At 41.0% G+C, this 16740-nt stretch overlaps 1 protein-coding gene across 1 annotated transcript in view; it reads left to right on the plus strand.

Moving 5' to 3' along the window:
- Positions 1 to 16740, plus strand: part of Mdy (diacylglycerol O-acyltransferase) — a 212893-nt gene that overhangs the window by 35148 nt on the left and 161005 nt on the right. The window contains exon 3 of the mRNA XM_076428862.1: positions 4618 to 4709. Coding sequence (XP_076284977.1) covers positions 4618 to 4709 — 92 coding nt within the window. The remainder of the gene's footprint in view (positions 1 to 4617; positions 4710 to 16740) is intronic.

The following is a 16740-nucleotide window of genomic DNA, read 5'->3' on the forward strand; positions in this document are numbered from 1 at the left end:
ACAGTTCCGCACGGTGTCGAATTACCGAGACCCGTCGCGTCGTCGACCATATCGCCCAATTCCTCCTTCCCAGGGCCTCACTCAGAGATACGGGAAGAGGACGTTCTAGCAGTCAGTAGTGTACTGATTGGGAAATGCAACTTTCGGCAGGAACCAATCGGTGCATCTTATTTTCCATTCGAGAATCAAACGAGCATCGCGTTAGGAGTTAGGACTGGAAGACGAAGGCGTTCAGTTGTTTTTCCGCTCTAACGCCGCGCCGTGACATTCTCCAGTCCTCGGGTAGACAAGTATAACGCACGAGCCGTTGTCTTGTCAATCGTTTATAATACGTGCAAAGTTAGAATCACGGTAGTTCGTTGTCCAGCGGTCAGTACACCCGACAAAACGGGATCGCATCGGTCAAGATCCCTCGCGTACCGAATTACGTGAATCGAGATTTCTCGCGTCTGTTCGAATCATTAACGCGAATCATTATCGTCATCTGCGCGCGTATAAGGCAGGACCTGCTAGATCAGCCTTACTGACGAGTCCACTAGCAGGTCCGGGACGAAACGCTTTCATTAACGTCTTTCATTTTCATGCGAGATAATTATTGTATTTCGCGCTCATCATATCATTGAACTAGCTGCCCAATATTAGCTTGGCGGGCAGTGATCCGGAAAATTCGCGAACCGACAGTTCCGCGACAAAACAGTAGTCCTCGCTCTTGTCTGTACACGGCTTTCGAAAGAAACCGCGGCTGATCTCTTCCGCTGAGGCGTTCAGCCGCTCGTTTTTTCCTTCATCTGTTGCAGAAAGCGAAGATTGGTTCCTTTCAAGGCTCTTTCTCCACTTTTTTCGGAAGAGGAAACACACCTTCCCATTCACCGGATTCGGCGGCTCGTAATTTTTCCCTTTCCCCGAAGCCGGAAAGCCCGCTCGAGGAAAAACCGTTCTCGCTCGCGAGGAAAAAATGCCGGATCCTCCGTTGCACGCATTGACAGGAGATTGGCTGCTGCACAGCTTTGAACGTCGGAAGAAAGCTGCGGAGTATTTCGAAAAAAGAGCAACGCGAAGGTAACGTGCTTCCCCGGCGCGGTTACTGTAAGCTCGGGGCATTTAAAAGCAAATTAGAGTGCTCGATTATTCGGTTTTATCTCGCGCAGTCCGCGAGAACGGAGAATTTCATTATTGTCGAAAGAAACTCACGGTGTTTCCCGGGCATTTAAAAGCAAATTAGAGTGCTCGATTGTCTTCTTTGCCCACGGTCTAAAAGTTTTATGAATGTCAAAAGAAACGGTCAAAGAACATCGCTTCGAGGTGTAATACATCATCTGTAATATTCATTAGCGTCACAGTGAATTTATCATCTCAGCGAAATTTCTAAGTTCCCCGTGGAAAAAAAGCATTTTAAAATTTTCCGCAAAGTGCCATAAATCACCGGTGGAATCCTGTACTTCCCCGGCGGCTGTATCGCGCGGGATTAATCCTTCTGCCGTAGACATCGAGTATAGACACACCGGGTAGTCGGTTTCACGAAGAATGACTTGACTCCGGTGACACGGGGGCCAGCGCGGGTATTGTACGGGACTGTCAAGCCCGAGATTTAACGCCATTGTTACGCGCAGACTTTATTGTGTAACTCAAACGTTTGATCGGCGAGCACCGAATTCAGTTATTCATCGGGCCCGGCCCATTATTCCACTTTCAAGTAATAACCAGATTTCTTGCGGATTAAAATCCCCGGCGATTCTGTCGATCGAGTCGGGTCTGGCGGTTGTCGAAAGGAATTAGCATGCATTAACCAGGATCCCGGGGCCAGGGCGGCGACGAATCGATTTTCAAAGTATTTAACAATTCAATCGGCGAAACTGCACAAAAGATATATATATAGGCAGCCCCGGCGATGGCTGGTGATTTACCGGCCGGTAATACAAGGGGATTGCTGTTCCCTTTCGAATCACTTTTTGGCTCGCAACCGCATGGAGTGCACAGTAGCTATCAATTATAAACGTTTGATTTTTCCGGCTCGCTCTTCAATTATCGCGGACTGCGTCAACGTGACTGATTGCGTTTGTGCCGACAGGAGGGAAAAAAACAGCGCACAGAGAGGCAAAAAGCCAGAGAGAGAGAGAGTGGGAGAGAAAGAGGGGTAACACGAGGGCGGGTGGGCGCGAGGGGGAGGAAGAAAAAGGGATGAAACGAGCCTACGATTGCGTCCCAATAAATATCCTTCCCTTCGTGTCGAACCGCGCCCACTTCAAATACTTTAATTACTTCACCTATAAACCTCGTTTATCATCGTTAGTCGACGCGTTGGACTCGAAGCCATTAGTGTCGGTTACCCGACCCTTCCTTTTTTTTCCTTCGTTCCATCGATGTAGTTCGTTTGTCTTCGCTGGACGCTGCTCGTGTGCAACAAACGTGTCTGATGGCTCCGATTGATACGGTGCTGCACGGTGAATCCGCCCGCACAGAACCAAAATCTGCTGCACTGTCTCTGAGAAGTTGCCCTTTGTCTTCGCGGACCTGCCGTGCTGCATCTGGCGAGATACTAATTCCATATTTCAACGGGATAATTCTCCTCCGTTCGTGCAGCCAAAATAGTTGCAACGTTTAACTGTCACTGTGCACAGGGTGTATCAAGATGGGGTCGGGCATGGGGCGAATTCATTTGCAAAAATGAGTAAAAACGGAAAGGACGACTTCCAGTTAACAGCACGTGAGGATCGTCGCCATTGCTGACAAATATTGAAATTTTCTATTCTCAACCTGGAAGGTATTTTCTCGAAAAGAAAATTCCTAAAACATTCAATCTGGGCGAAATTAAATGATCAGACACGTCGGACACCTATTCCTATTTCTAACCGACTTCGAAAAAGGAGGAGGTTACCCAATTCGATCTGTATGTGCCTTTTTTCGCTTTTTTTCCAATTGGAACGAAACCTTTTGCATCTTGTAGAGTATGTCCCCTGGTTGGTCCCGTGAAAACAAATTTTGCATTTTTTCATTCTTTGTGGTTTTTATTGTGTGTTTTGTTTTTATTTTATTTTAAATAACCAATAAGACCGAAAAACCATCCTACGGTGTTCTACAAATTCTGCTCGTTCCACTAAAAAGTGTGAAATAAAAAAATTTTATAAAACAAAATTAAACCGACTTCGAAAGAACGCACTAAAAAAATACGCTAAAAAGTATGAGATAATTTCCATGTAATTTATGTGAATACACACGAACTTAAATACAATACAATCTCTTCGGAGGCGGCGCAAAATTGAAGATTTTCGACACTGGAAATTACGAAAATCCTTAAATTCTTCTACATGCTTTCACATATTAATGTATCTTCTCTTCCCACCTACTGATTTCCAAGTCCACCATATTCCAATGAAATCGTAATCAGCAACATCTGTCATTTGGAAAATTTTCAATTTTGCGCCGCCTCCGAATAGATTGTATTTTATTTAAGTTTGTGTGTATTGGAAATGGGTGTTAATAAATGCACACTGGTACTTTTAAAATAAAATAAGTCTTTATTTCACGGCGCGGGAGGAAGCTCTTTACCAAACGATGTCTTAGCTCCGACTGACTCTACGAGGAAAAATCGTTGGAACCCCCAAAAGGAAACCAGGGTCCCTTCGTATCTCCAGACTGTTTAGGTTAGCCCTTGAAAGGAAGTATATACACAGGTTACCTCGAAATCTCTGTTTAGGAATACGATTCTGAGAACGTTCCATCGATACTTCGTAATCTCTGTTTAGGAATCCGATTCTGAGATGGTTAATTCATTTTTGACAACGAACAATAAGTTCATTGTGCTGGTAACTTATTGATAATCCAACAGTGTGTATTCACATAAATTAAATGGAAATTATTTCATACTTTTCAGTGCATTTTTTTACAGCACGCGTAACCACAGGATATAAAAAATGAATTTGCAATCGAATCGAGCACAATGCAACAGGGTCGGCCAAATGTTAACCATGAGAACCGGCGATGAAAGAACAACAGTGTTTCAACTTTCGACAGTGACCAGCTGAAGAGACATCTTCGAATTAAATTCGTGCAGAGGCTAGCGGCCGAGGAACTACCTCTCGAGGCGGATCAAAAGAATGCATGAGCCGACGTCGAAACTGGGGATATTGTTTATTCATGTATCCGCAAAATAACTGTGTAGGGATCGCATACAGAGATATTCGTCTCCGTCCATCGTGCTCGTTTGCATGTCAGAGTGAGGGGGGTTAGGCCGGGGCGACGTTTATTATTTGCCTGTAGAACAAAGGGATCAAAGGGGCCCCTGTGACTTTTTATTTGGCTCCCCTTTGCTTCTTCGTTCCTTGTGCTTTTTTCTAGAGCTCCGGGCGAAGAGTATCGCGTCGAAGACAGACGGTAATAACGACGCCTTTGCCCTTCGACCCGTGTTGCAGCGTAGCCACTCGCTTAACGTGACTTCGGCGATAAAGCCTCGGAGATGGGACACGTGGGGACGAGCAAAGGGCGTGGGGGAGGGACGAGAGGGATAGGAGAAACGGGAGGGATGGGAGGGACGGGATACTGGTGCGATAATAACGGATGGAGTGTCCTTTTTCTTTCAAAGTGTTTACAAGCATCTTTTTTCTTTTCGTTTTGCCGTAGATACGGGATAAGGGTGGATCCCTGGCAATGGATCCTCTTCCTCAGTGGCAAGTACGAGGACGACGAGCGCCCGTCGATCCTGCTCATCATCTGTAAGTCTATCGATCTTTCACTTTCTAAACGATATTGTACTGCCGCTGCTTATGCAGATTCGCGTCTCTCAAATCTCAGACTGTAGCTAACAACAGTTTAAATATCATTTGAGAGATTTTTCGGCAACATCTGTGCCATGTAATTTTGTGGGATATTAAGGCTATTATTTTTTATTAATTTTAATATTTTTCTGTACGCTCAAGCCTGAACGATTGAATGTTTTATTTAATAAGGTACACCACGAGGGCTGTCATATTAATATTTCTAGCTACACTCAGTAAAATAAGTCTCCGTACACCCTTTAAAACAGAATAACTTTTTTATAATTATACCAAACGTGTGTGTCCTGATGTTTTGTAAGCAATTAGAAGCATTGGTTTACTGAATGATGTGGAAAAACTATTTTCTAAAAATTACAATTTACAAGATTGCATGCTACAATAAAAAAAGCACTTTTTATTTTAAATCTTTTTTATTTGGGCCCTTCATAAAAGTTTAAAATGTATGTTTTGTGGATCTATAGTAGTTACACACCTGCTACAAGCGGTTAAAAATGGTGAAAATACGACTTTCGATCAGTTTCTGTTTAAAATCGACAGAATCGAACATCTTTCGATGCGTGTCGTGTTTCCTTGCGTCAACCGATTTCGATGAAATTTTCAGAATGTGTATAACTAACATAGACATACAAAACATATATTTTAAATTTTCATTAGGGACTCAAATAAAAAGGTTTTAGAAAATGCTTTTATTATTTTTGCATGTAACCTGACCAATTGTAATTTTTGGAAAATCTTTTCTGCACATATACTAAACCAACGCTTCTAATTGCTTACAAATAATCAGATCGTTCGGCACAATTATAAAAAAGTTATTCTGTTTTGAAGGGTGTACGGAGACTTATTTTACTGAGTGTATGTGATTGCCCGTTTTCAACTATTTCAGCAGGCAAACAATTTGTTCTAATTTAATTAAGACACGTATTTTTCTTTCATTGCCGTCTTAACACTTCACTGAAAATCTGCATTATAGTAACCACATTTATTACGAGAACGACCAGAACATTTGAAAATGTTCAGAACAGCAGAAGTACAGAATAGAAGCGATTATTCTACCCGGACATGCCAACCATAGCATAGTAATAATTCCCTTAAAACCACTAAAATTCCTTGAACAAAAATGTACATTCCAGGATTAACACAGTAATTTTATTTCGCGAGATGACACACATGTGGCCGACGGATCTGTCAGCCTGTTAATGCGGAACGCTGTCTCTTTCTTGATCATTTAGCGGGCGCGTTTCCCGCGCGAGTCCGCGAGATGGAAAAATATAACGGGAAAGTTACGCGTCGTAAAAAAGCTAATATACGCGAAGAACGATGCGTGGAGGAAGGGGGGGGGGGTGGGCGAAAAGTTACTAATTTATATGTAAAAGTAATTAGCGGCATGACGGGGTGGTTCGCAATAACCGAGCGACGAAAGGGTTGACCCTTTCGCGACTGCGAGGGCGTCGCGACGACCGCCGCGCTCTGTTACGTGTTAAATTTCAAAGATACTCATAATTTTCCAAGGCGTATTTAACACGGGTCGCGTCTATTGTAACATGAAAGTTCAAAGACACCGCGGTGCTCGTAGATAACCGTGGCTGACCCGGGACGTCCGGCTGAATTCAAATTTATCACTGAGCGCGAACCCTCTAAAGCGTCGTTTAAGCTCGACTTTAAAGGCTCGAAATTTAGCACGCCGGAGTTGCGCCCCGCGTAAATTTCAACGGTCTATCTATCCTTTTGGCTAGACGGGAACTACTCTCCGAGCATTGTCCTTTTACTGCTGCACGATGCATTCGGCTATCCGTGGTTTCATCTAGGATCACAACGTGTCCGTGGTATTTCCCCTGCACTTCATTCAAGGTTTCTTCAGTCATCTTATCTGCACTGAATTAATATTATTCAGAAGGTAGGCAGGCGGGATGCAAAACAAAACAGTTACTTATTTGACGCATTTTTAATAGTGCATCGCTTGTGGAATGCATATACTGCGGCTGAATTAAATTGTAGAATGTTGCTCGAGTCCTTGTCCTACTGGAATGTTATGCCTTTCCTTTTAGATGAAATAAAATGTGATTCGTTTGTAATGAATATTTAAGCATTAAAGGAAATGTAGCCATACGACATTTTTGGGGATAAATATGTTTTAAGTTTGCAAGGAGTTAAAGTGGATTACGTATGAAACAGAAAATTTATTTACTGGAGCCTTTTTCTATTATCACACAGTATTCATTTGATCCATATTATACAACGTTGCTGGGCTGCTTATCTTATCAGCACTTAATGAAATTATTGTGTCGACGCTATTCAGAAAGTAGGCAACGTATGAAGCAGAAAAGTTATTTACCTAATGCCTTTTTATTAGCACGCGGCTTGCAGGGTATAATGCAACAGTGTGTCTAAATTAAATTGTGCAACGTTGCTAGGGGCCTTATCTTATCAGAACCGAGTTAAATTATTATGTTAACGCTATTCAGAAAGTAGGTAACAGCTTAAATTGCAACTGAAAATTGGTTTAATAATATACATTAAATATATATTAAATCAGAAGGAAATAATCGAAAATATAGGACAAAATAAAAATTCTATATTAAAAATTCTTCACGTAGATTATTGTTACTGTTGCGAGTATTGTTATTGTTGATTAAAACATGCTGACTGACATAATTCTGGAGCAGCAAACATATCCTGGGGCGGAGGATGAACTCTAATTATCAGCAAACTGGAGATTTGTTTCCCGCAGATGTTCTATTAATTGTTTCTCCCCAGAGGTTTGAAGCTTCTGCTTCACCGAGGCGGTGAAATATCTGGCGCAAAGTAACCACCCCAGTCATCTAACCGTAGCCAATGAACCAACAAAGTTTCCGGCGATAATTTATTAGCATCCCCGTAGATCGTCATTAATTTGCACAACAATCGAGCGCGGAATTCGCTCCTGTCGGTCGATTCACTCGATTAGGGGTGCAACGGTTCCAAACACACCGTAAAACGAGCGAAGGTGGCAGGGAGAAGAGAAAGAGAAAGAGAGAGAGAGAAGAGGGGGCCGAGACTCTCGCCGAAACTCTGGCATAGCTGACACAACAAGTAGCTCTGCACGGTGACCCAGTAGAAACTGTCCTTGGCAAGTTGCGCCTCGAATTTCCCGATACTCGTCAACTCTGGTAGCTAATTATCCCAGCGATTAGGTACCGAAATTAATTTCTCCCCGCGGCAACTTTCTCCCTCTGCGCGCTCGCAAAGAACCTCTGCTCCCGATTCTGTGGCTCGATGCCTCGGCTACACACTGCGAACGCCGTTTAAACTCTCGTTGCGCAGCTGCGCAGTCAACATGCACGCGCGGACGTGTGCAGTGCGCATACAGGGTGCGACAAAATTGGTCTCTGCTGTCACGGGTCAATTTACGCGGCTGCATTGGTGGAGATTCGTTGGGGGAACATTGCTTGGAATTTTTCGTGGCATTGCAAATTCATTTTTCTTTCCGCGCGCGTGCTTTATTGCATTAGGGGTGGAGAAATTTGAAAGGGGGGTTGTTTTCAAGTTTAGCATGCAATTATTTCCCAGACTCTAGACCAGTGGTGGCGAATCTATGACACGCGGGTCAGATACTGACCCACGAAGGCTTTGTAAGCGACCCACGCGTTTATTGTAACATTGACCTGCAAAAGTTACAGTAATAAATCAAAAAGGAAACTGAAACCTTTTTTTGATTACTTGAAAAGTGAGAACCGAGAAGATTCAACTGTCAACTTTATCTTTTAACAAAATGTTTGATGTTCCCAAATAATTGGCAGCCTTCCCCCTCCCCCACCCTTCTAATTGAAGCCACTGACTTATACCCATGGGCTAGTATTTAAAAAGGAAATACAAATAATTGACCCACTATTCAAAAAGGTTCGCCAATCACTGTTCTAGATCGTCGCAAAAAATATTTCAAATGAAGCTTACCCTGTTTCGAGGTACACTAGTAATACTTTCGTCTTTCAAAGATATTCAAGGTCATCCAATTGAAAAATTAGCTTAGCTAGGCGGCAGCACGTGCACCTAGAGAAGATTTGTCACCACCACACGACATCTCCGTTGAAATCAGTGACCGTCACTTTTGCTGCAGCCTGTGCAGGCTCTCACAGGTAGGGGCGCACTGGTTGCGAAGTGCTAGACGGGGCTGCTAGGTGGGGGTGGTGTCGGGGGTGGGCAGGTTGCATTATTTACACATGAGGGAAGGTAATGCTCATAGGGAAGTACGGTTAATAGCTCTCATATTTTAGAATCTTCGCCGTGGCGGCCCTTCTTTCCTTACTGCATGGCCTTAACTTCCACCGTCCTCGGACCCACCCTCTCTTTTTAACACCGTCACTGGTTGGAGCGAGAATGCAACCCTCTAGCCAGTGTGCCTCGTGCTCGTGACTCTCCCGTAATAATTTTCATGGCGGCTGCTACAGCCCGGCCGCCGAGATTGCTTTTTAAACGGCTCTCCTGCAGGATCTCACGGCCTTCGCGGCTCGCTGTTCCGCGATTAGAGGATTAATTATTTCGTGGACGCCATGGAGGGCGAATCAGCCCGTTTAACGGCTACCCCCGCGATTTATCCGACCCCCGACCCCGTTGATTAGCCTAACACTCCCACTCGGACGCCGTTCCACTCCTCTACCTTCTTCTTCTTCTTCTTCTTCTTCTTCTGAATTTTACGTCTCATTGAAGCTAATAGCATAAAAATTAGGTCTCAATGAGATTATCACAGTATAGATGTAAAGAAATTATATGTCGCGAGTATAATACCGTGATTCTAGACGTCATAATACTCGTCGTAAGGATAAAAATCGTCCTCTTGAAAAGTTATGGTAAAATTTTTCATCATCAAACTGATTTTATTTACATTATATTTTAACCCATGGTTCCTTCTGCACGTTTTATCCTTGTGACGAGTAGTATACAATGCAATTAAAAAATCGTTGACCTTTTGACCTTGAAATTCAAGGCGAAGGTTAATTTTGCGGCACCTTTTTTACATCAATTTCCACCAAACCGAGTGAAATTACGGTATGACAGTCGCGACGTATAATTTTTTTACCACGCTTATATTAACTTGCCGTGTTGGTGTATGCGCCAAATCTTGTAATCGAATTTTAATTCCCATAGTCCAATCTTGTTGAAATTTTGTGTACACACTTGCTTCCGATGACAATAAAAGTAGAAAATATAAAATATATAAAAAGAAACTTTTTAAAAACCACGCTTATATTAAAATGCACTGGAAAGGAGAAAATGACTTTTTTCCTGGTTCTTCATAAAATACCGAATCCAGTTAAATGATTAATAATATTTTTCCCGAAAATTTTAAGCAATTAGAAATTTCTTCTGTCATAAAATTTATATAAATTCAGAAAAAATCATGACATTAGTGACTATATAAATAAAAGCGTGGAGCGCCCACGAAGATTGCGTCAATATAGTTTAGCGCTCCACGCTTTTATTTTTATAGTCACTAATGTCATGATTTTATTTAAATTTATAATATATTAAATTTTTCTATTTATTCCGACACTAATTTTATAACAGAAGAAATTTTGAACTGATTGCTTAAAATTTTGGGGAAAAATATTATTAATCATTTAACTGGACTTGGTATTTTATGGAGAACCAGGAAAAAAATTAATTTCTCCTTTCTAGTGCATTTTAATATAAGCGTGGTTTTTTTAAAAGTTTTTTTTCCATATTTTTTACTGAGCACCGTGTTATTTTGGTGTGACTTTCCCTCTTCATCTATCATTTAATTAACTCTCGAGTGGAAATTTGTCCGGCCCCATCGACGAATTGTCACTGTCACCCGTTCCGATTTAATGTCCCGAAAATGTTTCGTTGATTTGACATAATGACACGGCCATACCATCTCCCACCCTTGGATCCATAGCCTCGCAGGTATCTATTTTTCACGAGGACCCGGCGAAACGTTAATTGCACTTTTTCGCAACCGCCGGCCGATGCAATTTCGCTGTACCCGCCGCACGCGAATTGATGTCGAGAGTCTCATCGAGTTAGGGATGCGTTATGACACCATTGTTGAAGTTTCATCCCGCGGCTCGACCGCTTCGCCTCACCGAGCCCCCGCCCCTGTACTTTTATATTTATTTCGCCCGGGCTTTATACTTTGGCGTTTCGCGTGCCTTTGAAATCATAAATTAGCTTCTACGGCGACTTTGTTAGCTCCGTCTTTCAACGTTACACCTCGGAGAACAAATCGCTTTTTTGGTACTGTCTCGATTGTTTCGTGGAGAACTCTTCAGAACACATTGTTCCTTCGTCGTTTAGTTTCTGTTCATATCAGGGAAGTGCTTCCACATTACAACGGGTTTGAGTTTTTAATAACTTTTTATTCGGTGTTGCATTTATTGTTATGTATTTTTATCAGCTGACTGGATCTTTGTGCAAGTTAAAATTTTTAGACCCCAACTTTTGATAATTAGCATTACTTAATAATTTGAGGATTGTACTTGACATTCATGTCTTTTTAATATTTTTTATGTCGTTTTATCAGCTGACTGGATCTTTGCGCAAGTTAAAAGTTTTAGACCCCAACTTTTGATAATTAACATTACTTAATAATTTGAGGATTGTACTTGACATTCATGTCTTTTTAATATTTTTTGTGTCCTTTTATCAGCTGACTGGATGTTTGTACAAGTTAAAATTTTTAGACCCCAACTTTTGATAATTAACATTACTTAATAATTTGAGGATTGTACTTGACATTCATGTCTTTTTAATATTTTTTATGTCGTTTTATCAGCTGACTGGATCTTTGTGCAAGTTAAAATTTTTAGACCCCAACTTTTGATAATTAACATTACTTAATAATTTGAGGATTGTACTTGACATTCATGTCTTTTTAATATTTTTTGTGTCCTTTTATCAGCTGACTGGATCTTTGTGCAAGTTGATAGTTTTAGACGCCAACGTTTGATAGCATTAATTAGTAATTTGAGGATGTATGGTAGTATAGTTTTTCAAAGTGGAGTTTGCCAGAGGTTTGTAAAAATTGTTATGTTGTCCTTCCGTTTAACAAACGTCTAAAATACACAAAGGTCTGTGCCAGAAGGTAGACAAGAAGATGCTACATTAATGTGAAAACATTGTTATCTTTCGCCATTCATTTGTAAATAAGAACAGCATTCGAGTCCACATTTCGACGGACGAGACTGTGAATCTTCTTGGCGAAAAAGCCAAAGGGAAACAAACAGACTTTCACCCTTGCCTTTCTCCCACCGGAAACGCTACTCCTCGGGCACCTATACTGACGCGTCTGTTTGGTGGTTTTGTGGAAGTTTCGGTGCGGCAAGTTCCGCGGAACTTAAAGTAAACTGTAACTCAATGCCGACGATTTTGCAGTGACGCAACGAGTCAAGAGTAAATGAGAAAACGTGCAACAAGCTGTCTGCTTATGAACTGCCATGATACCTCCTCAGGGCTGTGTCGTAGAAAATTCTGTCTGCAATGGGTATATACAGGATGATTATGCAACTGGAAAATAAGTAAATCTCGCCGTAAAAGAGAATTCGTATTTAATTGACGTGTCTGATCATAACCTGCATATTCTACTTCTACATACATACACAAAGGCGAAGTTTGAAAGCTAATTTTCTCGAAAGTGACGTTTCCAAAACCAAAATAAAAATTGCCCAAGTCAGCTGTGCGAAACAGAAGTTAACCAAAAATGCATTTCCTATTTTAATAATTTGAATAATCCAAAAATCATATAATAACATCATTCAATCATTGCCCTTACAGTTTCGTGTTTAAATAATCCATTCTGTCATTAATATATAAACTAATAATAAATCTAAATAAATATAGGGTAACTGCACCAATGAATAAACGGGCACCAGTAAATGAACACTTTTGTATATTTCAACTTTAAGCTGCACGGCATACTAGTTATAATGATTCTTGGGCCAATGGAATACATGACTCTTTTTCGTAGCTGCATTCCTATTGGTTTATATTGGTCAATTGACCATTAGTTTCCAAGATGGCCTATTTTCACCAAGTGCGTTGAGTGTGTTCAACAGAGCTAAAACTAGTAAGGTATGTATACACGACCTTTTCTTTTACACACGAGTTTTTATACTTTTCTTTTACACATGAGATAAAAGTTACTAACAATATAGAAGTACGAGGGTTTAAATATTGAATATAAATCACAAAAATAGCTATAAAATGAATATTTCGTTAAAAATTTGCTGTGTCTGATCACTGGTCCACGATATTACTCATAGCCCAGTAAATGAACAGAGTGTTCATGAAGTGGCAACAATGGTAGAATGTGAAAAAGGAAAGGTATGGAAATGGCCAGAGATTTCAGATACGGTTTGGTACAAGAGACAGGATGTTTTAACAAAGATAACGGAGCCAAAGAAAATTAATTCTAGCGGATTTTTTGTGATTAAAGAGTTAAGTAAATAGGAGAATATTCTTTAGTAATTTTGTTCATTAATTGGACCATCATTGTTCGATTATTAGAATGTAGTGTTCATTGACTGGTATTTTTTATATTTTTTTATTTAACGTTTAATAAAGAAAAATAATGATAATTTCATTTTATTTGTGTTCATTTTTATTTTTGACAAATGAAGTATAGGGAGCCATTTGGCATATATGAGATTCCTTTAATTCACATATTTTTTGTTTAAAAAAAAAATATCTTCCTGAATAATTTCTTAAATGTTCATTCACTGGTGCAGTTACCCTAATTCTCTGTAGTCGGTGAAAAATATTTTGAAGCGATGGAACTTTGTAGAGCGAAAGAAAACCGTGCGGCGCGGCGCGGCGGCTTAAATTAAACCGGAAGACACGGTAAACGAACAAAAGACAAATTGATGTTTGAAATCAATAATTCTCGCCAGTGTTCGGACTCATTCGGCGGCTGCACGGTTAACCTACATTTGCGATGGCGTTATCGAGTGCAGTCGGCGTGGGTGAGCTGGTGCGCGCGCGTGAGAAATCCAAGTAATTATCACCGATATCGGGCCACTTCGAGCAGATTTTTACGGTAACAGGAGAAAAAATTAATGCCGTCGATGCTCCCGCGGCACCGAATACGGGTCATTGAAATTTATTTTCGTCGGTGCGGAGGCGAAATCCGCCGCTGGAAGCGCGGAAAGCTCTATTACCCTGGCAAAAGTTACGGCCATTCAACGGAAATTTTCGACCCTTTTTCCATCCCCCTCTGACTTTCCAAGTTGAACCCTTTTGCCCCCCAGCGATGCGCGAACTCGATTCGAAACCGGAGGGATTGTTTTCAATCGAATCGCGAATTAATCGCAACTCGTGAGGATCTGCTCTCTATCTCTCTTCCTCTTTCTCTTTCTCGATAGTAGCCGGGGAGAAAAAATTCGGAAAAAATGATAAAAACAGTCGGCTATCTGGGCGTTATCCCGCACGGACCAATCATGCCAACTTTTTCTATCCCCCAAACGGCGTTCGTAATTGACGCGGATATTAAAATTTTCGAGCCTCGCGCGAAGTGGTCGGAACAAAAGGTCATAATGAAGCCTTGATGAAAAGGGACAGCGAAAAAACCGCAAGGCCAATATTGGCGGACCGAACCCGCCGTTTCTGCAGCTGATTTTACTTCCCGCCGGGCGATGAATGGCCTCCGCGCTCGCTGGTCAGCGTATTTCACACGTACAGGCTGATCAAAAATTTGGGTCCCCTAGATTATTCTTTAAATCCGCCCTAAAATGACAAAATCGTGTGTGGCGGCCTTTAGACTTATTTCTAGGGATGGGATCAAGTTCAGTATGTACTCACGAATCCGAGTCAATTTCAATAATGAAGTTTCATTTCATGGGTTTCGATTACTACTTAAAAGCAATAATGTTTCAATGATTATATTTGAAAAGTATTCATTTTATACAAACTGATATCGAACTTCGGAATGAGTACTTATAAGTTTCGAAAAGGTACTTATAAGTACTTCGATGTTGAAAGGAATCGAATCTTTTACAAGTAGTACTCGAATCTTGGAAATCCGAATTGCATAGCAGGTTTTAAGCACTTCCTTTATTATTGTTATTATTATTATTATTATTATTATTTATTATGCACGGACCGAGGTCCATTTACAATAGAATAAAGACTTACAATAGAATAAAGACTTAACATAAATTACTAAGAAAGGACATGCATAAAAGAAAAAGAAAACTATTGGTATAAAGGTACTGATATTATGAGTTAATCCTGCGTAATTCTTTTTTGAAAGTTTGTAACGACCCATTAAAATAGTCAATACCATTATATAGAGTGTTGGAATTCGCAATAATTCGATTTATAGGATTTATTAAATTCGTAACTATTTAAGAATAATATTTCCGACAGATTATGCAATTATAGTTATACATGTTGAATTAAATTATGCATTAGAGGACAACATAATTGATTTTAAAGGTAAAAAAAATAATGACTAGAAAAAATCAGAAAATTTCCGTTATGATATTCATAAAAGTTTCGAATCTGTTCGACCAAGATTCGAATATACTTGCAAGTATTATTTCCGTTTGCCAAAGTACTTGTAAAAGGTTCGAAACTGTCCGGCATAGGTTCGAGTATACTTAGGAGTACTATTTCTGTTTTTCGAAGTACTTGTAGAGAGTTCGAATTCAATCAATCAAAGTTCGAACCTGTTTGCGAGGTACTTGATCCCATCCCTACTTATTTCCGAGGGTACTTTAGGGTCTGGAACATTCAATGAGAGAAACCGCAATTTTTTGAAATTTTATTTACACTCTAAATGAGTACCATAGCATTTCGTTTGTAAATCTCCATTTACATACGGGGTGTTTCTCAAACGTACAAGTCGAAAAGTAGTAACATTTTTTAGTTGGATCCCTCGGTTTCGAAAAAAGTGAGTTGGAAGACCCGTTTCGCACGGGCGAGTGCTTCCAGTAAGTAGAAGCGGTCGGTTATAATCAGACGCATCCCAACTTTCAGTTTCCTAACAAAGTAAGTAGACGTAGCGTGGGAAGATTAACGAAAATTTACGAATGGAAAATTAAGAATGGAGAATTTTCAACATTGTTGAAAACACTCGCGTTTAACGTATAAAAAGAGCAGTTTACCGTGCTTTTCAAACATGATTCGTGACTCCCAGGAAATCGTTTTACCGCGCCTTTCGCCGGCCAGTCAGTTACAGATCGAAAGGTGAATTGTTCCGCGATGTTAAGTGAATACACAATCGCGTTCGGTAATAACTTTTTTAAACAATATGCGCTCCGTTGCCGACTGTTTTCAATAATGAAAACGTCCGCCGAACGGGACAAAAGATCGGAGAATGGGGCAGTACAGTCCTCTCTCGAACGTTAATCCTCATATACTTCTAGCGAGAGCGTACAGCAGCAGCAGCGATAGCTCGCGTTTCGACGCAATCGGATATAGCTGACTATCCGACACGAAATTAACAAGTGTTCCTGATAAGCGTGGCATTTAGTTGAATGCATCGAGCACGATAGGCATTAAACCGGCCCGGCAGATGGCGGATGCGTGAAAGGCTTTCCGCTAGCGCAATCTCGCATTTAATTCGATTATTATAGCCCGCCTCACGCATACGCGCTGGATTAAGTAATTCATACTCGGATTCGCGGTATACCTCCATGCCCCTCCATCTATTCCCATACGTTCTCGAGCCACGTGAAAACCCGCCCCAGGGGCTCAACCTTTGGTGAAAAGTGCCGCGGAGCCTGTTCAGGCGTTGCCAAAAAAAAGGGTCGGGCACCCTTTAAACTTAAATGAGCTTTAATTTCGTGTGTCGCTCCACTCTACCTTTCATCTTCCGAACAAATTAACGTCCGGCGGACGTCGCTCGTGAAATATTCCGACCCTTAGAAATTGTTGCACAAAGGGTCCCCTTCGTAACTTCTATGATCGTGTCTTTTTTTACTGATGGTGCTGGCAGACACGAGTCGAAAAAAAGGAGTAACATTTTTTTGATGAT

The sequence above is a fragment of the Lasioglossum baleicum genome, chromosome 8, assembly GCF_051020765.1.
Source record: "Lasioglossum baleicum chromosome 8, iyLasBale1, whole genome shotgun sequence".
NCBI lineage: Eukaryota > Metazoa > Arthropoda > Insecta > Hymenoptera > Halictidae > Lasioglossum > Lasioglossum baleicum.